The following is a 22,919-nucleotide window of genomic DNA, read 5'->3' as shown; positions in this document are numbered from 1 at the left end:
TAAATACTCAACTTGGATCAAATCCATGGAAGCTAATCCATCTGATACAGAAAAAGTTTGTTGGTCATTTATATTATCATTGATCCTGAAGTAACTAAGTTCCTGTGACAAACTTACTTTTTCTGTATCAGATGTATTATCTCCTATTTCTAAAAATATATTCATGGAATATATATATAATTCGGAATGCACGAAAAACTTTTTGATGCGAGTGTTACATTAAAAAGTAATTATGTTTTTGGGACAACTATAAAACACTTTTAACATATTTTTCTTGATTATATAAATTTCATAAAATAAGTGGCTAAAATGTCATTTGGAAAAAAAACGAAATATAAAAAAAATCAATCATTCTAACTTACTGAAAATTATTTAACTATTATTTAAAGTTCTTCTACACTAATGATCAAATTGAATCGATTAATTTAATTATTCTCAATTTCTAAGGTAATATACTAAGGTAAAAACTTGTGTGAGACGGTCTCACGAGTCGTATTTTGTGAGACGGATCTCTTATTTGGATCATCCAGGAAAAAATATTACTTTTTACTGTGAATATCGGTAGGATTGATCCGTCTCACATATAAAGATTCGCGAGACCATCTTACAAGAGACCTAATCATATACCAATGTGTACTCTTTGTTTATATAATATTTCTCATATAAATTAAGATTAATATGAATTATAAAATAAATCTTACATAATTATTATATTTTAAAAAACATAAAAATTCATGTGAGATGATGTCATAATCAATTTTGTGAGAGGAATGTCTGATCCGATCTACTTATAAATAAATATTATTTTTAATATTAAAAGTATTTTTTTAAAATCACAAATATGGATCAGATCCATTGCCTATCATAATAGACATACTCTTTAAAAAAAATTCAAAATGCAATTTTTAAAATTTTCCTTTATTTCTTCATTTTTTTTAGACAATTTAAAGGAAAACAGCTAAACCTTTAGAAAGGAACAAACAAATAAAAAACCAGTTAAACCTCTTTAGGGTTTCAGACTCCGCAAACGATTTGTGCAATCATACGCAAAAATTGTTATCGTCTTCAACAATTAAATGGAGATTGATCTGGAAAAACTTCCGTTTGACGTGGATTTTCATACGTCGAATGACGTATTAGCCGCCGGTCTCATCACCGGCCACCTCCTTTTGTGAGTTCAATTCCATTCCTCCGGTGATTTTTAATTATGTTGTGCTGCTGCCAATGAATTTGCTTAAATTTTCATTTCAGGTATCGTTACGCAGCCGAATCTCCTCCAGTAAGGTAAAAATTAACGTTCTGCAATCTGCTTTGTGTAAACATCTTTTTATCCTGATAATTTTTTCACCAAGTTGTAATTTTGAGGCTGGTGTTATTGCTTATTAGGCTGTTGGAAATCAATGCTCATACTGAATCATGTAGAGCTGTTCGTTTTGTTAATGAAGGGCGTGGTAGTTTATTTTTAGCAATTTTATTCCAGAAATTTGGTGTATTTATTTATCAAGGGACGAATTTGGAGCAACACCGTGATGTTTTTGTTTTGTTTTTTCCAGCTATCGTCACAGGTTCTCCAGATTGTTCCATTCTTGCCAGTGATACTGAAACGGGTTCACCCATTACTCGCCTAGAAAATTCTCATGGGTGGGTTGTATCATGAAAATCCATTGCCAAAAACTGAACTATTGTTTAAGGGTCATTACCCACTTTTTATGTTTAAGGCGGTGATGTGTTTAATACTCTTGCAGGGCTGCTGTAAATCGAATAGTTAACTTGACTGAGTCCACCGTTGCATCTGGAGATGATGAAGGTTGTGTGAAGGTGAGTTCATGTTGTTGAAACTTCAACTTGATGTTCTATGAAAGTACTCTGCAGAGAAAAGCTTTTTACTATTTACTGTTATCGCCCAGATGTTATTTTTGGGCTTTTTTGGCCTTTTATAGCAAAAGTAATTCTGACAGCCAAGTTTAAAAAATTATCTGTCTCAGTGAATTATCTATCAGTGCTAATGCATTATGGTAGATCTTTAAAAAGACCAGCATAGTTATGCATTCGGTTAATTAAGGTTCTTATGAAAACCCTATGTTTTTATGGTCTTATTTCTGAAGTCACATTCTGGCTAGCATGAACTGGATGATATATTAGCTATGGAAATTCATTTCCATCTGTTTCCTTCATTTGTTTCCCGTTCACCATAACTTTCTGTATTGTTCTAGCAACTGGGGCATATACATGTCATCATTTATCGTTTAATGATTGTTCATTATAAATTCTTTTGTGTTTTTATCAATGAGTTATGGATATGAGAAACTGAACTTTGAAGTTAAAGTGAGGCATTATCAAGTCTTCGACAGGAATTAGAAGTTCTTGGTCCTTTATTTTGTTGTTAAGATCCTCACTTTCATCTGTAAACAGGTATGGGACACCAGGCAACGTTCTTGCTGCAACTCTTTCCATGTTCATGAAGAATACATTTCTGATATGACGTATACATCTGATTCAATGAAATTACTAGGAACGAGGTTGTCTTCTGTCCCTCACTCTTCTTCTTTTGTCATTATGCGTGTTCATTTTATTTGTGTGACATTTTATTTGTGTGACATGTCATGGTTTTTCCTGGTTGGTTGCCTCAATCTCTTGCCTTGCATGATATCTGTTTTGGAGGTGACTAATGGACCGATAAATGGATATGGTCATATGGCTACAAATTGGATGGATGCATGTGGTTTTTTGTGGTCCTCAATTTTCAGTGATCTATAACTCATATTCTTATTTTAATAACAGATAATCTTGTGGGTAGATTTCTTTTGTGCTTTGTGCAGATTAGAGTAGCCAATCTTTCTGTTAGCAGCTCACATGTTGCAGCTGTTTTGAAAAGTTGTCTTTGAGACTGTATCACTCACATTTTATGATTTGGCTATAATTTTACCATGATACCATGATGCGGTGATTTTTCTTTTAATTCAGATCTTTAACTCTAGTAATGTTGCAAAAGTTCAATCACTTGTTAAAGGGGAAATATTAATTCAACACATTTTTTGAGGCATATTCAACTCGTCTTAGGCAATATATTCTTTTCACTAACGACAGTGATTTCAATAAAACATGCTCATTAGTCATGCTTTCTTTGCCTCAGTGGAGATGGCACACTATCAGTTTGCAATTTAAGAAGCAACAAGGTAAACTTATCTGTTGTTTTGTGTTTGATCTTGTAATGCATATTGGCCTAGAACGTTTGCCAACTTATTCCATGTGATAAATAATTTCTTTTTTGGATTTACTATACCGCAGGTTCAAACAAGATCAGAGTTCTCTGAGGATGAACTGCTTTCTGTTGTGATTGTGAAGGTTGGATTCAACTACCGAAAGTGCTCAAATAAATTGTCCAGATTGCATATAAAGAGATCTTCTCATATGCAATAATAATACTTGCTTTGATTTCTTATGTTAGTACGAAGGTTGGGTTCAGGTGTTTTTTTATAAAGGTGTCAGTGTAATCTACTATTTTCTGGTTCATTAGGTGACATAATTCTCTGTTGTTTCCTTTCTGATTTTTTTTGCTTCCAGTTGTTTTTTACCTTTGTAGCATGATGAATCTAAAAAATTGGTACATTTGTCCTACCGGTATTTTATTGGTATTTGAACACTTCCCACTCCAACAGGAGGGAAATCCTGTTCAAATACGTCCGCACTTCCTTTATTTTATTTTTATAAAGATTATTGTGTTTTACACAATTTGGTTATCTTCTATAATATTAATCCGTTGTCTATCATGCTTTATTCTTGGTATGTAACTGACAATCTAGATTTTGTGTCTACTCCATGCTCTTGGCCATTTTTTAGATTGAAAAGTGGTATATTATGGATAGATATTAATTGCTGTCTTCAGTCAGAGACTTGAAAATATGTTGCTTGCTATTCTGAGATACGCTTCTGTTACCTTTTATATCTAGAATGGTCGAAAGGTTGTATGTGGGACACAAACTGGAACTCTACTGTTGTACTCGTGGGGATTTTTCAAGGACTGCAGGTGTTTCATCTTATTCTGGAATGAATTTTTTTTGTACTGAAGCTAAAGAAGTCATTAAGTTTGTCTTTATATGGAATCAAGATGAATTTAATTTACCCTTTAGTTAGCGTTGAATGCTTGTGGTGGAGTTTGATGCTGATGGTATGTCTTCTAATTTTCCAGTGACCGTTTTACAGATCTTTCTCCTAACTCTGTAGATGCCCTGCTGAAGGTTAGTTCATTTTTCATGATACTAGTGGACTAGATGTACCATTTCGAACAAGCAGTTTAAGTTGGTTATCCGACTGGAATCTACTTAATTCCATTTCTTTATGATTTTTGGGTTAAGCTTGATGAAGATAGAGTAATAACTGGTTCCGAGAATGGAATTATTAGGTGAGATAATTTTCCTCCATATTTGGGATAATTTTCTCAATTAATCATTGGTTGGACATTGTATTCAATTTTATTCATAATTTTGTATAGTTTGATCGGTATATTACCCAACAGAGTGATTCAGCCAATCGCCGAACATTCCGAGTATCCCGTGGAACGGCTTGGTATGACTTTCATATACCCTTTTAATTGGAGAAGACTTGAAAACTTTAATTTTATTGGATTATTATCATCATCGCACGATGATAGTACATTTACAATAAAAACAAATTGATAACATTTAGCTTCTTGTAGTATCACTCATGTGTCGTTTAATTGACATTGCAGCGTTTTCCCATGATAGAAAATATCTTGGTAGCATATCGCATGATCAGACGTTAAAGGTTCTATATTTCTCAATTTTTTTCTCTAGCTGATGCTTTCTACATTGTTTCTAAAGTAACCTTGGTCTAGATATGTACGTCCTTAATGTACTTTTTCCCGTTAATAATAGCTGTGGGATCTGGATGATTTGATGCAAGGGTCTGGAAATACCACCCAGAATCATTCTGCTAGTACAGATAGCGATAGTGATGGCATGGATATCGAGGATAGCATTCCGAAATCTTCTAAAGGTAATCCGGTGTCTTTCATAATTTTTTTTAAAAAATACAATGGCTGTGTGGAGCTTATTCGTTAAAGATGATTATCGGAATACACTTGTGATACATAGTTGAATGATCTTAAATGATTGATTGCCTACTATAACCAAGTTTTTACACTCGCTGGTCGAAGATTATAATGAAAAATTTGGTATTAAACAGGCAAGTTCACTTTATCCCTGACAACTTAAGGTGAACTGTTACAAATGTTTTCGGGTCAACTTAGATTTGTATTCAAATGCAAATGGAAGCTTAGACAATTTTTGTTGGATATTGGCTTTATGCATTCTTGAATCTTGAATACATCATTTTACTATTCATTTACTCGGTTCTTAGAGTCTGTTTCATGCACGTTTGCAGGAACGAAGAGGAAAAATAGCAGCAAAACGCAGAATCTAAGGACATCAAGCAATTTCTTCGCAGATCTATAGTCATTTGGTACGATACCAGGAAGTGATGTTTCGATATCACTTCTTATTCTTCCTTTCCTTCATATGAACTTTATGTTATCCTCTGATTCCTTATATTGAAGTTTCTACTTTTATTTTCGTTAACTTTGTTTCATGTGCATCGAGCAGTCAAATATTCAGTGCTTCAATATAATTCTTTTTGTCATCACCAATCCGCTGAAACACCTGCATGTATTCTAGATTCTTAAATATTTTCTTCTAAGTTCCGTCCCATCATATTTGGTCTTTGGATGGATGGATGGTGGAATTATTGAAATATAGAACATATTTCATGTTAGCCACAAATCTGCGCAATTTTTTCTTAATTTGTATTATTATCATGTTATTTGATCAGTACATGGAGCTCGAAATTAAAATAATAATAATAATAATAATAATCGAAATTTAATGATTTAGTACAATAAGTTATTGTTGATCGTGTTCTATTTCTTTTTTACTTATTATTCTGAAAAATTCATATCCACATTTTCAGTTCGTTTCTTATTACATTTATAATTAGTTCATATCAGTAAAAACTTTAAACGGGTTATACGCATTTTGGTTCCTCTTGTTTGTTGTTTTTCTCGAAATCGTCTTTCTTCATTTTGGACCGCCAAATTAAACCTTAAAGTTTTGTAATGTTACTCATTTCAATCTCTCCCTGTTAAATATGCTGCCCACATCCTCTAAAATCGTCCATACACAATCTGTTTCCCTCAAATTGAAGAATCCTAGGTAAAATCGCACCAAATAAAAAACACGAAGATCATGGAATTGGGTCGTTGGTAAGTCAGATGATTTTGTCTCCATTTTCTTCATTTGCAAGCTTCTGTTAAATGAGAGTCGTGATCGAGATTATGTTTTCTTTCGTGAAATTATTATATGGATTTTAACTTAATTGAATTGTGAGGTTGAAAGCAAACTGAAATCGAAGGTTATAATCTACCTTTTAGCTATTCCAAATTCCAATTGAGTTGTTTCGTCGCCAACTCGTAACAATTTCTATAAAGGTAATTTATTTTTTAATGAGCTAAGTATGCGCTAATTTATTCTTATTTGTGAATTCTTTTTCCATTGCATAGTGATCGGATTTATGCAATCGTAATTTAATTTTTAAATTTATCGAGTTCTTGTGTATCGCTTTTTGATGTTAAATTATAGGCAAAAATTTGTATGAGACGGTCTTATGGGTCGTATTTTGTGATACGGATATCTTATTTGGGTCACCAATGAAAAATTATTACTTTTTATGCTAAGAGTATTATTTTTATGTTTAATATCGATAGGTTGATCCGTTTCACAGATAAAGATTCGTGAGACCGTTTCACAATAGACCTACTCTAAATTATATTATAATGCAAAGTAAACCTATCTTGTTTTTTGTTGTGAGAATGAAAAAGAAATATTGTATAAGACGATTTAAGAGGGTTGAGTTAGATCTCGTTCTTATAACAGAAAGATAACAAAAAAAGTGACCAAAATGAGTAACCTTAGAAATTAATTTGGCTATGGACGGTTTTGGGAAAAGGAACGACAAATAAGAAGAGCCAAACTACTAATGTTATAATAAATGTTATTAATAATAGTTATAATAAATGTTATTGACTTATTATTAATTTATGCCCAAACAAAAACTTACCTATCCGGCTATCCATGGTTTGAATTTGTCCCCTTTTTCCAAAATGAAAACGTGAACAAATCAAAGCGTTTGTGAGTTATTCGAAGCTCGATTCGAAAAGTTTGTTTGAGTTCGTTTGTTGATCATTTTAAGCTAAGCTCGAACTCGATTCAAGCTCGACAATTTAATCAAACCAAGCTCTATCTGAGCTCGCAAACATGTTCGTTAGTAGGCTCGTAAGCTCTAGATCGGCTTGTTTAGATGGCTCGATAGCTCAACTTGTTTATATATTTTAAGTTGTTATGTTTGTCGTTTTGATTATTTATGAATAAATTTAAACTTTTATGTCAAATTTAAAATTAGTTCATGGATATATTTAATTTTTAACAAGCTAGTTCAATAGTATGGTTTACGAGCTCGAAAATCGTAAACGAGCCGAGCTCAAGCTTCGAGCTCAAGTCAGGCTTGTTGAACAGATAAACGAGCTATTAATTTTTAAACTCGAACTCGACTTGATTAACATGATAAACAAGCTTTTAACGAGCTGAGCTCGAGCTCCTCGTAATCTTAGTAATTTTAAGCTCAATCAAGCTCGAACATGATGATAAAAGCTCGAATCGAGCTCGAGCCGATCTTGAGCCTCTATCAATCTTAAACGAATAAACTTCAAATTTAATATTATTTGGCTTAGTTTAGATCGTTTATAAGAGACCGAAAGGTGCGCGTCAACCTCGGAGTTTTCTTTTAAAAATATATATAATAATGTAATATGATTTATTAATTAATATGGTAACGATAGCGATACCAAGATAATAACACAATAAAGACAATAAGCTAAGAATTTGTCAATTGGTCCCGCGATGCTCTCATCCTCACGATCTCGTCCACAAAATCTTTCATATTACGATAAGAATACGCCACCGCCTCCGCTGCCGCTTTCTTCCACTTGAGGGCGTTCTCCTTCATCTCCGCCGCCTTGGGGCCTCCGCCTGTCGCCTCTCTCAAGCACCTTTCCACCTCCTTCCGGGGAACAATGCTCCCCTCAGCTGCCCCCCGACACAACCTGATCCCAACCTTGAAAACGTCGACCAAAAACTTGGCATCCGTCACCTGATCACCCCACTGAGGGAACGCCACTACTGGGACGCCACTGGCCAACGTCTCCATCGTGGAGTTCCAGCCGCAGTGAGTAACGAAGCAGGCTGTGGAACGGTGCGCCAGCACCTCCTCTTGTGGGCTCCATTGCACTATTTTTCCTTTATCACCCACTTTCTCCATGAACCCTTCTGGCAGAACATGTGGTAGCCGGCCGGTTTCCGGCCCTGGAGGCTTCAGAACCCACAGAAATGAAACCCTGGAAGTCGTACTCAGGTGCAGAAAGGGTGACGAGCAGACCCGAGTATGCGAGTCTTTTTGCCAACCTTAAAAGCGGGTTTACATGGCCCTGACCTGGAAAACTTACCATGAAAATATGGATATTTTGCAGAGATCCATTGGAGGGGACGACTGCATAGCCCATTTTCTTGATCTTCTTACTCTTCTTTGTTTATATTTTCTTTTGATGAAGGTGATAATAACGTAGGTATCAGCTGATTCAGGCATATATCGGTCGGACTATATTTATAAATTTAGTTAAAATAATAAAAAAAATCTTAATTATTTATTCATGTATTCACATTCTAATTATATTACAATAATACTCATTGTATTGATATTTCTCTTTTTTTCAAATTAAATATATTAATTAGTACGATAATTGATCACTCCAAAATATAATAATTAACTTGATTTTATTATTATTATTTTGAAGAATTGACTTGCTTTATTATTGGCCATTTAATAAAATGCATTTATTTAGACAAAAAATAAAAATAACAAACATATTCAAGGTGATCTGAACCTGACTTAAATAGTATGATTATTACCATCGAAAAAAAAAGTATGATTATTAATTAAATCATTATCACAGTTTCACTGCTTCTCATGTTTTGGATTTGTCCTGAATCGTTCTATCAAAAAAATCATTAATTGGTTCGCTTAATGTGTTGGATTAAGTGTTTAGGAGTGAAAGTGATCTTCTGATAAGTTCTCATGCGTCAAGTTGTTAACGTTTTACCACTTGATCTGGATTGCTAGGTGGATCGTAAAAGAATGAAGTCAGATCTTAACGAATAATACTGCTATAAACATGGATGACCGTGAAGAAAATGTAAGACCGATCTCTAATGAATATGAGACAGTACCAACAGATAGATATGCACCTCTTGGATTCATGGTCCTAATAATCTGACTCATTAGCACTCAAGTAAGTGCACTCTGCGTATCACAAGTATAAAGAAATAAAGTTGAGTATTGGCTAACAATTATACTTTTTGGCTTAGTGATAATCATTTGATTCTAACAAACAAAAAAAGCGAAAAAAAAACATGATACATCACGGTTTTTGTATCTCTTATGATTTTTTTATTTTTTTGAGTTGATGTGTTTATATTTGTAGACAGATCGACTCGATCCATACCCAAAATTAAGAGCAATAATTTTGGAATTAAAAATAATATTTTACGGGTCTGATCAGATATGATATTCGGATAAAAAATTGATCCGTGAGACGGGTTAGTAAGAACTTTTGTATTTTTTTTTTTTTATAAATCTCTTTAATTTGATGGCTTATTTAATATTGATTTCCCAAATACACTCCCCTTTTCAAAGTCAATTTTATATATTAATTACATTTTCTTTCCTATAGTTTGTCAATTCATATTATTATAATCTCAATAAATTAAACTGTCTTAATTAATGTAAAAGAGCATACAGTTTGAAGCGAAAGATGGGGAAAAAATAAGAAAAATAATATTCATAATATATATTTTTTTGGAAAATGAAAATTTTTGTAATGGATTCAAGAGTAAATATTAATGAGTGGGTCTCATGTGAGACCGTCTCACGGATCTTAATCTGTGAGACGGGTCAACCTTACCCATATTCATAATAAAAAGTAATACTCTTAGCATAAAAAGTAATACTTTTTCATGGATGACCCAAATAAGAGATCCGTCTCACAAATACGACCCGTGAGACCGTCTCACACAAGTTTTTGCCAATATTAATTATGCAAAATTATATATGAAATAATAAATTTATATCCAATATATCTCAAATATTTTTAAAAAAAATTTGCTAAAATTTTAATTTTGTTACTAACTGTGGATGGATATTTAATTCATTCAATTGTTTCTTGGATAACGCAAACAATTGGAGGTTTTAAATAAATATTATAAATAAAAAATTAAAGGAATATAACAAAATTTAAACTTTTAAAAGTTTATAATAAAGTGGGGTATGAGACCCCATCTTCTTTCACTGGTTAAATAAAGAGGTTAAATAAAGAGAAGAGTAAGTCTCTTGTGATACGGTCTCACGAATTTTTTATCTGTGAAACGGGTTAACCTTACTGATATTTACAATAAAAAATAATATTCTTATTGCTAAAAAGTAATACTTTTTTATAGATGACCCAAATAAGAGATTCGTCTCACAAAATACGACTCGTGAGACCGTCTCACACAAATTTTTTCCCAAACAGAAAAGATCTTTGATCATATATATTTTTTGTTTTTTGTGTCCATTTTTATAATTTTTAAATAAGTATAGAAATTGATTCTTTACTTAAAAACAAGTTGGTCAAGGCGTCGGTTGACATGCCAATTTTATTTTTTTTTAAAAAAAAATTCGTTATATTATGTTATAATGATTTATGAGTTTAAAATATTTATGTCATGCATAATAGTTTATACAACAAGTACTCGATTCTAAAAACTAATTAAATTTAAGCATATGGTAAAATATCGATAATTTATAATATATTTAATTTTTTATTTTGAATTATAGCTTGTAATAATTATTTATCTTGTTATTCGGTTTTTAAATTAAATAAAAATTATTACAAAAATTTGAGTAATTATATAATAAAAAATATATAACAAAAATAGATTTATATTAATTAGAGTTGTCAAAGGGTCCGAAATACTTGAACAGATCTGCGCTGGGTGAGGGATTAGATACCGATGACGAGTGTCTCCGAATTCTATCCCCACCCCCATTTCTCGCCTAAATCCCCGCTTTTTCGGGTTCGGGGAAAACGCGAGGATCAACTTCCTATCCCCGTTTGAAAAATATTAATGAGACAAAATGAGGGCGGATTCGAGAATTTTCTTAAACCAAAATTTATTATTATCTATTATTATTAGTGATAATATTCATATTAATATCAATAGTATATTAATAATAATAATAATATATTATTAATATTTATAATACTATTATTTTATTATTGATATTACTTTTGAGACGAGTTCGGGGATGGAGATAGTAATCATAACCCGCTCCGAACTACTTCGGGGATTTTTTAGTTCCCGAACCCGAACAAATCGGGGATCCTCATCTTCGTTTCAGGTTTTTCCCACAGGACCCAAACCCGTGAAAAAAGTTGTCATCCCTACTCTTCACCTGATATCATGGAAGGTAATCAAAACCTCAACCCATCAAAAAATAAAATGAAAAAATTGGCAATTTTTTTAAAATCATTATAAATAATATGGATATTTCAAAATTCATAACCGACGATCATACATAAACCATAATAATAATAATATAAAGACAAAATATCAATTTTAATCGTGTATACATATGTGTGGGATATTTTAAATTTTGTATATTAGTAGTATAATTCAGTTATTTTGATCAATTTTAGTATTTCCAACTTAAAATCATATAATTAAATGATCAATATTATTGTTTTTTTTTAAGTATGTGGTTACATTTTTGTTAAATACTCACTTTAACAACATTTAATAGATCTTAACATTTGTATTAGCTATAATTTAGTTATATAATTTTGACAAGAAAGATTAGAATTGATCAAAACTAAATAGTTGCATGATATTTTTTATTCAAAGAAACATACACAATACACATATGATTAAAATTGACATATCTCCTAATATAAATATTTCAAAATTAATCAATGATATATAAATAATATAAAATTTTCAAAATTCATAATTTATACACTATAAATAATATAAATCTTTCAAAACTAATCAACTATGCATAAATCATTTTAAATAATATAAATCTTTTAAAATTCATCGTTCATGTATAAGTCATTATAAACATTATAATATTTTGTTATACAGAAAACATCTGATTTATTATAATTATAAACCTTTAAAAGTGTAAATTTCTTTATATTTATTAAAAAAAAATATTTATTTGTGACCCTTTCAACGAGTCAAGTGGCCCGCAACTATAATTTCGGATGCGTTCGGGAAACAAATATTTAAAATAAAATGCTTACCTTGAAATTTATGGTCTTTAATTTAATATTATCTACAATACACATAGTTTTCTCATCAAACTATTATAGATTAGATAAATAAATTTTATTTTATTTATATATTCTTTTAGCTATAAAAATCATATTTTAAAAATAAAAATATATTATTTATTTATAACATATATTATTAAATATATTATATTATAGAGCAGATTTCCTATGAAACGATTTCAATAATATATATCACATGGACAAGTCGATTCGGTTTATACTTATAGTGAAAAACGATATTTTTCGAGTCGGAAATTCGTCTCACAAGATTGATATGTGTGACGGTCTCATATGTTTTTTATTTATTAATTTTAAATTATTTGGCTCAATTTTCGTTATTTTGTGAATCAAATTCATATCTTTCAAAATATCGTAATATGGAGTAATTTGTATTCTCAAATGCAATTAACTCTATTCAAACACGTCATAAAAAAATTCATTAGCTTATATCAGTCTATAAGTATTCAAATCTTCAATCACAATTAACAGTGAAAATAATGATTTTAACTATTTTCTCAAGTTTAAGTAGCTTCATTTACTCGAGTTCGTGAAATGCATTTTGTTTACGCTATTGATGAAGGTAGGTCTTCATTAGCTTATATCAGTTTATAAGTATTCAAATCTTCAACCGTAATTAATAGTGAAAATAATGATTTTAACTATTTTCTCAAGTTTAAGTAGCTTCATTTACTCGAGTTCGTGAAATGCATTTTGTTTACGCTATTGATGATGGTAAGTGAATTTCAGAATCGTGCAGTTGAAAAATCCAGATTTGGCGAGACCTGGCTTGTAGGCCAGTGGTCTCACCTTGCCAGATTAGCTGGCCCCATCTCCAGGTTCGATCCCCCGCCCCCGCGTGTATTGTAGTAAAAAAAAATCCAGATTTGGCGTTGTATTATTATTCACGAGTTCATAGTATGGACACATATCACTTCACCTCATTTCTCTCCCCAAAATCAAGTTTTCTTCTCTCCTCTCGATATATTCACAACATTTGAACGATGATTTTTTAATATTTGTGAGGTGTTTGTTCAACTGTATTAAGAAAGTGAGTGTTCTGTTTGAAAACATATTGTCATGTTTTCACGCATAAAATATTATTGTGAAATTATTTTCATATTGCCCGTAGTTTTTACTCTGATAATTTTTAAGATTTTTTCACTTAAATCTCGATCTCTAATTTTATCCGTTATTTTTGTATTTATATATTAAGATGCCGTACCTGAGACCAACAAGTACTATAAGAGATTTGGTTTAAATTTTTGAGTGTGATATGTGGTTGTAGACTTGATCGATATTCAACATAGGATATTTTTTTTATCATGGCGATATTATGTTTTTTATTCTACTAAATTATTGTAAACAGAATGACCGATAGCCTCGTTCAAATGGAACAACTTTTTATTAAGACGAATTATTTTGTCTATTCTACTATATTTTCTTAATATTGTTTCCGACATTTGTTTTCATCAACTTATTATTTTTTTTACGTTTTTTAGAATTCCTTATGGTTTTGTAACATAAATAATGTTTAGAAATTTTCATTTGATTTTTACAACATTCTTCTTTCAATCCTTTGTTTTTGGTGCAAGAGATTATAACAAACGGATAAATTTGAAATTCATAACAATTTAGTTCTTAGAATTTATATATTTTTATTTATTTTATACTTAAAAATTGATATATTTATATCTGACAAGCTCGCAAATTCACGGGGCCTGTTTGGAGAACAAAAAGCCCAAGATTTCAGTCCAATGAAATCCTTTTCCTCCTCGTTAGTCCCATCCAGTTACAATATTCTTTCTTACAAGTGCCTGCGCCGAGGAAGAAAAAATCAGTAACTTCAGCTTGGGAGCCTATTAAGTTGGTGATCGTACTTTTCATTGATATCTTTTAAGCTTCAGTAACGATTGAATTCGCGGAAGTTTCTCGTGTTTTATAATTTGTTTGTTGTCGATTTTTTTGGTGCACGAATTGATTATATTCTATTATTAAGATCTATCTTGGAATTTTTTTTTTGGAGTTTTAATTGTTTATGATGAACTACGTATCTTTGAATTTATGATGGGTTGGTTTATTGGGAAAAAAATATCGTTTCTGTTCGTGCATTATCAAAACATTTTGAGGATTGGGTAATTTAAACAATTGCAACATTATTATTGTAGTTTGATTAGAGAATGGCATTGAAGGATAGAAGAAATGGTATAGGAGGAAGATGATGGCCAGTTGAGCTCATGAATTCTGGCATTTTGGCTAAATTGTAGGACCGGCAGTTTCGATTTTAGCCAAAGAAAGTATTTTAGAATAAATCTTTGAAAATTCATGTTCTTCTAAAAAAAAGTATTTCATAAAATTAGAATCCTCCCACAACCAACCCGAATCCATCAATTAAAAAAAATTTCTGCAATTTGAGGTTATGTTGAGAGGGGTTTATCCTGAAAGCAGACTTTTGGCTATCCAAATTAAATAATTTTTCTGGAAACATTTATCCCATAGACACTGTTTGGATTACGCTGATATCTGAACACTCCCAGAAGATATCTCCTTACTGGCAATTAGGCATGTGAACTGCTGTATTGATTGAATGGAAAAATTAAAGCATAGATTAAGATATTAGATGATTTGCGTGAGATACAATTCGGTTGCACATGGGTTGCTAGCCTAAAATTCATGTGAATGTTTTTAAAAAATTAATAAACTACAAGTGAAAATGTATTCCCAGCTATCAAGGGTGCAACTCCACGCCGCCAACTCTCCTCTTATCAGTGGATTTTCGCGTGCCTAGATATTTCAGCTGCAATCCTACAAATTTTTTGAAGTAATTGTTTTCTTTCTGGTTTACAGGGTAAAGTCTTCTTTTAGCGATGAAGGAAGAAGAAATAAACAGATGCCAAATCCAAGAATGGTCCCCCAAATTCAAATATGTATCCATAAAATCCATCATTCATCATCTGCCGGAGTCGTTTGTCGATTATCTTCTCAATGACTCTGGTCCGTTCCTGCTTCCATCTCAAATGATGATGCACTTCCAAATAGAGTACGTAATTGGGAAGATGAAGAAGACTTTGTAGTGTCAGAAGGATCTGATGATGAGGCAGAACAACCTACTCCTGCCCCTTGTTTCCCCGAATTGGAAATGGAGATCAAAGCATCCATTTTATCACTGGGGGGTGCTGTTTTTCCTAAGCTTAATTGGAGCGCACCTAAAGACTCTTCTTGGATTAGTCCAACCGGGAACCTAAGGTGTACCACTTTCAATGAAATAGCACTTCTATTGAGGTCGTCTGATTCTCTTGTGAATGACCTCTGCCATGCATATGATTCGTGTAGTGATAAGAGTGCATCAAGGCCGGCACGTTTCTTCCTCGCTCTCCGTAAATGGTATCCATCAATGCAGCCTGAGATGGAATTTCGGTGCTTTGTTTGCAATAAAGTCCTCATTGGAATTTGCCAACGAGAAGTTACTAGCTTTTACCCTGCTCTTCTTGTGAGGAAACCTGATCTTGAAATGATGATCCAGGAATTCTTTATGGAGAAAGTGCGTGAAAATTTTGAATCTGAAAGTTACACATTTGACATCTATGTCACGAGGGACGAACGAGTGAAGCTTTTGGATTTCAACCCTTGGGGTGCATTTACCCTCCCGCTCCTATTTACTTGGGAGGAACTGGAAGAGAAGTTGAAGGAAGATCATGATTTGGAGTTCAGAATAGTGGAGAGTCATCTTGGTATACGTCCGGGTTTAAAAACTGCAGCTCCATACGATTATTTGGATACGAGTCCTGGAAGTGGATGGGATCAGTTCTTGAGGAATGCTAATGAAGAATTGAGGCGGCAGAGTAACCCTATCGAAGCTGGTGCTGGACATACGCTTTAGTTAGTCCCATGATCCACTTGTCTCAACAAGCTTTGCCTACATTAGATTTGCATAGCCTCGAAGATTGTGATGCTTTTATCCCTTTTATACATTCGAAGTCGTTCAAAATTATTGCTCTTTTAACTTGCAGTCCTTCGATTGGATGCAACATCTTATAATACACTACATAGATATTTACTAAATATTGAGGCTCAGAGCCAAAGAGAGTATTGAGTTAAAAAATTGAATTGAGATTATTGAACATTCATGTAGTGAAACTTGGGGTTCTGATACTGTAAGGGTATCCAGTTATGGCTAAGATTGTTGGCATGTAAAGCTTCTTCAAGCTCCAGCTATATTCCATTCATATTCGAAATAAATAAATGAAGTTGCAGAGAGCTAAATGTAAAAGAATCATATTTTTTATTTTTTAAATATTAGCTGTAAGAATACGAAGTTATAAGACCACAGTTCTAAAGCACCACTGCATCTGAAAAAGTTTTTCATCTGGAAAAAGAAATACCAGACCAAGATCAACACAGCTGTAGGTGATGTTCGAAGCATTCAAACAGCTTATTAGAAATACAAGATAAATTTTCTGATTTTAAAATGCTACCAACTTCAAAATATGAAGTGTTTTTGTTGGTTATCCATACCATAAAATTAATAAAATATTACTGAAAATAAGTTTGAAAATTTTATCCTCTCATTCGACGGTTTTTTTCGCTAAATAATAAACAAACCACGGTTAGCTAGATTGCAAAGTTAAGCAGTTCATTTGTGAAATCTGGAAATATCGAGCGAACAACTCAGATTTATTCATCTCCACAATTATCTGCGGAATCCATGATTGTAAATATAAGTCATGTCATATGCAATACTCATACTATCCCTGATTCTCATAATTTGAGCTAAAAAGTTACATATAAAACTTGAAATTTTTTTGAGTGAAAAAATGTGGACCTTACCAAGAGCATCTAGAAAGTATCTAAATTTAATATTTTAATATATATTTTGAAAATTTTATGATTTAATCAAATAGATTACGTATTCCCATGTCTCAGTCATCCCAAAGGCTTATTTCACATTACTCGTCAGTGCTGTACAAATCTATAAATCAAGGAATCTTAATCTAAAGTCAGAGGCAAGTAGCAAAGCAACAAAATGTAGTTCGAAGAAAAAAACAAGCAAAACTTAAATTCCCAAGCTTCAAAGGTCAAGAAAGCAAAACCGAAATGAGTTGGATCCTCCGATACTCTCATTTAATTTGCAAGCAAAAAACGAGCAGCAAGAAAGTCATGCTTGCAATATATATATATATTGCTGTGGGGAAGAGAAGGATTAAAGAGAAAACAAAGTGGACTTGTATCACAAAAACAGTTGGGGTCCAACTTAAATATTAAGTGTCTTGTAGCATAAAGATTCCACTACCCTTTTTCCTCGTAAATCAATGCATCACCTAAAGTCTCCACAATGGTTTAACAGAGTATAGACACCACCAAGTACAAACAATACCGCCCATTCACTCCACTTCCCCATGCTCATTACAAACTTGGGATTGACACAAGAGGATTCATCCCTTCTTCTTTTTTTCCTCCAAAAAATTAAATCCATGAATTTTTATTTTATTTATTTTATTTTTGTATTAAATGTTCACTCGAACATCTTATATAANCTTTTGGGCAATCAATGATCTGCAATTTTTTATTTACAATGTTGATTATTATTTTCTTTCATGTAAACTGACAATAAGTGTTANGCTTTCTCTCTACACTCTCTATCTCTTTCTTGATATAGTAACTTGTTCTGCGTAGAGCTGCTTATTTTATCGGTTCTTGAAAAAAAAAATGGGCAGCAAAATTCTGCATTTCATCAAGTCATTTTCTTTGGCTTTTCTGCTTCTTCTGGTTCCTGCATTCGGTCTAAACTTAGATGGAGCCCTGTTGCTTTCTTTCAAATACTCAATTGTCAGCGACCCTTTATCTGTTCTTGGTAATTGGGACTACAGTGATGCTACACCGTGTCTGTGGGCTGGTGTAACATGTACTGATGTTGAAAATTCTGGAGTAATGCTTCGAGTTGTGAGCTTAATTCTCCCAAATTCAAAGCTTGTTGGCACGGTCCCGGAAGATTTAGGTCTCATTCAGCACTTGAGAACACTTGATTTGTCGAGTAATTTCTTGAATGGAACCCTGCCATCTTCACTTCTCAACGGTTCAGAGCTTCAAATTCTTTCGCTGGCAAATAATGAATTCTCCGGTGTGCTTCAAGTGTTTATTTCAGGGCCGAAGAATCTTAAGCTTCTGAATTTGTCCGACAATGTCTTGTCAGGCAACATTCCTCAGAGTTTAATACAAAATTCAAGCGTTGTTTCTTTGAAAAATAACCATTTTTCAGGCCCTGTCCCGAGTCGGATGCAATCTGTTGAGTTCTTGGACCTGTCTTCAAACTTCTTGAATGGATCATTGCCACTTGAGTTCGGTGGGGTGAATTTGCGCTATTTGAATCTCTCATCGAACAACATTTCTGGCCAATTACCTCTTGAATTCACTTCGAGAATCCCACAGAATGCGACGATCGATCTTTCGTTCAACAATCTGACCGGGCAAATCCCAGAATCAACGCCGTTACTGAATCAAGGAACAATCTCTTATGCACGAAATGCAGGCCTCTGTGGCAAACCGATCCAGAAACCATGCACGGTTCCGGCGACACTTTCTACCACACCAGATACTAACTCAAGCACATCGGCTCCGGCGATAGCAGTCATTCCATTGATAATAGATCCACAGCATGATTCTCCCCGAGCAGCAGCAAATGAAGCTCGAAATCCACCACAACGCCATATAAAACCGGTCGCCATCGCCGGAATCGCAGTTGGAAACTTAGCGGGCATTGGAGTTCTCGCACTGGTGTTTCTTTTCATAATCCAAAAAGTCAAGAAAGCAAATCCAGAAGCCAAAGAAAAATCGATCTCTACAACAGCCAATGTGTATATATTCAAGAAAGATTCAGAGCCAATATTAGTAACAACAGAAACAAGAAACCGTCCCGTTTGGCCTTGTTTCACCATTACAAACGGTGAGGAAACATCAGAGGCCACAAGTTCAGACACAGATGGCAACACTGTTAACTACGTATTCGATGATCAACACGGAAATCGGCAACACCACAATGAACTATTCAAGAACGAAAGTTCCCTAGTGATGATAGATGGTGAGACGGAACTAGATCTTGAGACATTGCTGAAGGCTTCAGCATACGTGATCAGTTCAACGACTAGTTCTTCCATAGTGTACAAAGCTGTGATTCGAGATGGGACTGCATTTGCTGTCAGGAGAATCGGAGAAAGTGGAGTTAAAAGATTGAAGGATTTCGAGAACCACATTAAGGCGATTGCCAAGTTACGACATCGAAATTTAGTTCAAGTTAAAGGGTTCTATTGTGGAGATGACGAAAAACTTGTTGTTTATGAGTATGTCTCCGGTGGAAGCTTGGCCAGTGTGCATTACAGTAAGTTCTTTTTCCTCAAAATTGACAGCATTTTTCGTACAAAAAATTATTGCTGAATATTCTCATTGCATTCATGGTCATGTCTCTTTCATGCAAATTATTGATGATTCCTCAAATTTCCATGACTAATTTTGGGACCAGAAGCATTTGTTTTTGTTGTATTAAATGGAATACTTCAGCAACAATTTGAGACTGTCTTGGAGGTAAACTATGTTCTTCCTCCCATGGTCCTCCATGGGAGGCAAATGAGGTTGGAAAACTTTATCTATAGAATTCATATAATATGCCAAAGGCATGCGCTACATCACCTTATACCTTCAATATCTGCGTACACTCACAAATAATTGAGAGAGAGCAACTTATTATGTTTCACGGGAAAAAGTTACACAGAGCTTAATTTTGTAGATCTTGGTACTAAACACGATAAGTGCAGTAGTTGTCAATTTTAATTCTTTACACGAATCTTGCAATTTCATCTTTCAATTAATCAAATGGACCTGTGTATCCTTAGTTTTCTGGATATTTTGCAGGGAAAACTGGTTCATCTCCTTATAATTTGTCTTTGGAAGCCCGGCTAAAGATAGCAAAAGGTGTGGCCAGAGGACTAAAATACGTCCATGAGAAGAAATATGTTCATGGAAACATAAAGCCTAGCAACATCCTGCTGACACCAGATAAAGAGCCCATCATAAGTGATTTCGGACTCCACTGGCTCATATATGGAAAACAAAGACACAAAACGAAACGGCACGTCTCAGCTAGGCATTTTGGCAGCATGAGATCAACATCATCGCACCACAGCCTACACAATCAGGTGGCTGACATGAGCCCCTACATCACACCCGTGGGGTTCGTGGGATGTACATCTCCATATCACGCTCCCGAGTCGCTCCAAAACCTTATACCCAGCCCAAAGTGGGATGTCTACTCTTTCGGTATTTTGTTGCTCGAGCTTCTAACAGGGAAGGTGTTCTTGAACCGGGAGTTGAACCAGTGGACCACTGGCTCGGTGACCGAAGACCCAACCGGAGTTCTGAGGATGGCTGACGTGTCATTAAGGGGGAACATGGCGGGGCGAGAGGATGCCATTTTGGAATGGTTTAAGCTTGGATTCAGCTGTGCTTCATTAATCCCACATAAGAGACCTTGCATGAAAGAAGCACTTCAAGTGTTGGAGAAGAAAGTCCCATGCTCTTTTGCACACTGATCCATTCTTAAGCTGGAAGCATAATCTGCTATTGGATAAAGGCAGCAATGATCCCTCCTTAACTCTTTTTGAGCTTGGAATCATTTGAGGATTCTTGTCCTTGATGAATGTTTTGTGAGTTCAATTTGATCAAGTAATGATCATGGTACTAGCATAACTTATAACGAATGTTTCGATCCTAAGTTTCTAATGGTTCCAAGCGACCAGAATTCGGCATATCAATTCAAACTCGAGATAATCTGACCATAGGTTGCATGCGGGTACATATAATTTTATAATTTAACATGGCGTGAAAAATATTCTAAAATTTTATGTGTAATCTCCTTGTGTATCAAATAACTTATAATAATAATAATAATAATAATAAATAATCTAATAGAGGACTCAATCTGAAACAAACTCTATTATTCTGAGGACCTTCACGAAGTTAGCACATGCATTTAAAGAATATTATTAATTAAATAATAAAAGTAGGGTAATAAATAACTGTGGGGCCCGTCGTTTATCAGTGACAAAAATTTGAAGGGCTTTGACCGACACTCAAGATCTTGGTTTCCCACCATAAGCTTGTCGGCAAATCGAAGCGGGTTTCTGCAACTTCAAGCAAAGTTGCGAAGAATGCGGGCAGCTCTGTAGGCAGTTATCCCCGAGGCTGCCGGATATTGGAGAATCTACGGAGAAAAATTCCGCGGGCGGCGACCCATTCAAGAAATTACCGTCGAGATAAATCCTTTGCAGTGATGACCCCTTCTTGCTGTACTGCCATGGAATTGGTCCGCGGAAGCGGTTGTAACTCAAAACCAGTGACCGTAGCATCGGAAAAGCAGAGATATTGGTGGGTAAAAACCCCTCAATTTTGTTGAAACTCAAATCAACGGCGACGAGCTCGCTATCCGAAGGGTTTGAAATAACGATTCCGGTGAAGCTGTTGTTGGATAAATTGATTTGCTGCAGGGAAGGAAGCGAGAAAACCCAGGAATCGAGGATTCCGGTGAACGAATTTTCGCTGAGTTCCACAGTCATTAACCGAGTTAGCCCGTTGAATGGAAACTTGATAAGCGAGCCCGATAGATGATTAGCTTTCATAGCTAATTCGTAGACGTTTCGCGGAAGCTGGGGCAGTGAGCCGGTGATATTATTGTAGCTTAAGTCGAGTCTTGTTAACCCGGCCAAAGAATTCATGCTCGGCAGCGACCCGGAGAGTGAGTTTCTCGAAAGATCGAGGTACTTCAGGGATTTGAGGGCGGCGATAGACGGCGTGATCTCTCCGGAAAATGAATTGAGTCGGAGTATCAAGCTTTTCAAATTGGAAAGAGAAGAAATTGAAGCGGGTATCGGGCCATAGAAACTGTTGTCCGTGAGATCTAGGGTGATGAGCTGGGTGAGATGGGAAATGAGTGGGGTGAGCTTCCCGGCATAACCCTGCGAATCGAGGGTGAGCTGAATGATTCTTCCGCCGGAGCAGGTGACGCCGCAGGTGAAGTGGTTAGTTCGCAGGGTGGTGCAGGGGTCGGTGGAGAAGTTCCAGGTGGCGATGCAGGAGTTTGGTGGGATGGAAGTGGGCTGAATGGCGGATTTGAAAGCGCGTAAGGCGGCGACATCGGCAGAGTAGTGGGCGGAGGGGCGGGCGGCGAGGGTGGTGATGAAGAAGAAGATGATAATGGTGCGTCTGTGTTCAGTGGAGGCATGGCGACAGAAGTTGGCCATTAAAGTTTGGTTCTTTCTTGAATTTTAATGATGTCCTGTGTGTTCTAGCTGGAAGGGTGGCCTTCTTTAATACAATACAATACAATTTTCGAGCATATCGAAGTAGATACCTTTTTTCTTTTACATGGAAAAGTTGTATT

General features: G+C 34.4%; 4 protein-coding genes and 1 pseudogene across 4 annotated transcripts; 3 read left to right on the top strand and 2 right to left on the bottom strand.

The window, feature by feature from the left end:
• Positions 1–963: 963 nt before the first annotated feature.
• Positions 964–5,790, top strand: LOC140958212 (WD repeat-containing protein 55). The gene is made up of 15 exons (XM_073415586.1): positions 964–1,171; positions 1,252–1,284; positions 1,387–1,451; positions 1,554–1,641; positions 1,746–1,818; positions 2,413–2,519; positions 3,134–3,176; positions 3,289–3,345; positions 3,951–4,027; positions 4,190–4,238; positions 4,356–4,402; positions 4,493–4,566; positions 4,730–4,785; positions 4,896–5,016; positions 5,404–5,790. The coding sequence occupies exons 1-15, from the start codon at positions 1,077–1,079 to the stop codon at positions 5,472–5,474; spliced, it is 1,056 nt and encodes a 351-aa protein (XP_073271687.1). The 5' UTR covers positions 964–1,076; the 3' UTR covers positions 5,475–5,790.
• A 2,154-nt stretch (positions 5,791–7,944) lies between these two features.
• Positions 7,945–8,712, bottom strand: LOC140958767 (cinnamate beta-D-glucosyltransferase-like). Its single transcript, XM_073416331.1, has 2 exons — positions 8,573–8,712; positions 7,945–8,464 (listed from the first exon to the last, which is right to left on the bottom strand). Exons 1-2 carry the CDS (start codon positions 8,710–8,712, stop codon positions 7,945–7,947), a joined length of 660 nt encoding a protein of 219 aa, XP_073272432.1.
• Positions 8,713–14,304: 5,592 nt separating this feature from the next.
• LOC140958179 (uncharacterized) lies at positions 14,305–16,502 on the top strand (annotated as a pseudogene).
• A 1,610-nt stretch (positions 16,503–18,112) lies between these two features.
• LOC140959895 (probable LRR receptor-like serine/threonine-protein kinase At4g37250) lies at positions 18,113–21,324 on the top strand. Its single transcript, XM_073417936.1, has 2 exons — positions 18,113–19,865; positions 20,396–21,324. The coding sequence occupies exons 1-2, from the start codon at positions 18,200–18,202 to the stop codon at positions 21,070–21,072; spliced, it is 2,343 nt and encodes a 780-aa protein (XP_073274037.1). The 5' UTR covers positions 18,113–18,199; the 3' UTR covers positions 21,073–21,324.
• Positions 21,325–21,464: 140 nt separating this feature from the next.
• On the bottom strand, positions 21,465–22,890 carry LOC140959896 (uncharacterized). Its single transcript, XM_073417937.1, has one exon. The coding sequence runs from the start codon at positions 22,777–22,779 to the stop codon at positions 21,613–21,615; it is 1,167 nt and encodes a 388-aa protein (XP_073274038.1). The 5' UTR covers positions 22,780–22,890; the 3' UTR covers positions 21,465–21,612.
• Between the last annotated feature and the right edge of the window lie 29 nt (positions 22,891–22,919).

This window comes from Primulina huaijiensis, chromosome 15 (assembly GCF_012295235.1).
Source record: "Primulina huaijiensis isolate GDHJ02 chromosome 15, ASM1229523v2, whole genome shotgun sequence".
Taxonomy (NCBI): domain Eukaryota; kingdom Viridiplantae; phylum Streptophyta; class Magnoliopsida; order Lamiales; family Gesneriaceae; genus Primulina; species Primulina huaijiensis.
Note: the sequence above shows the minus strand (reverse complement) of the source record. Positions and strands in the feature narration are given on the sequence as shown.

Coding starts and splice junctions, on each gene's coding strand:
- LOC140958212 (XM_073415586.1), top strand. CDS start 1,077: ATGGAGATTGATCTGGAAAAACTTCCGTTTGACGTGGATTTTCATACG. Junction 1,172..1,251: donor ATCACCGGCCACCTCCTTTT/GTGAGTTCAATT, acceptor TTTTCATTTCAG/GTATCGTTACGCAGCCGAAT. Junction 3,177..3,288: donor GCAATTTAAGAAGCAACAAG/GTAAACTTATCT, acceptor ACTATACCGCAG/GTTCAAACAAGATCAGAGTT.
- LOC140958767 (XM_073416331.1), bottom strand. CDS start 8,712: ATGCCTGAATCAGCTGATACCTACGTTATTATCACCTTCATCAAAAGA. Junction 8,465..8,572: donor AAAATATCCATATTTTCATG/GTAAGTTTTCCA, acceptor TACGACTTCCAG/GGTTTCATTTCTGTGGGTTC.
- LOC140959895 (XM_073417936.1), top strand. CDS start 18,200: ATGGGCAGCAAAATTCTGCATTTCATCAAGTCATTTTCTTTGGCTTTT. Junction 19,866..20,395: donor CTTGGCCAGTGTGCATTACA/GTAAGTTCTTTT, acceptor GATATTTTGCAG/GGAAAACTGGTTCATCTCCT.
- LOC140959896 (XM_073417937.1), bottom strand. CDS start 22,779: ATGGCCAACTTCTGTCGCCATGCCTCCACTGAACACAGACGCACCATT.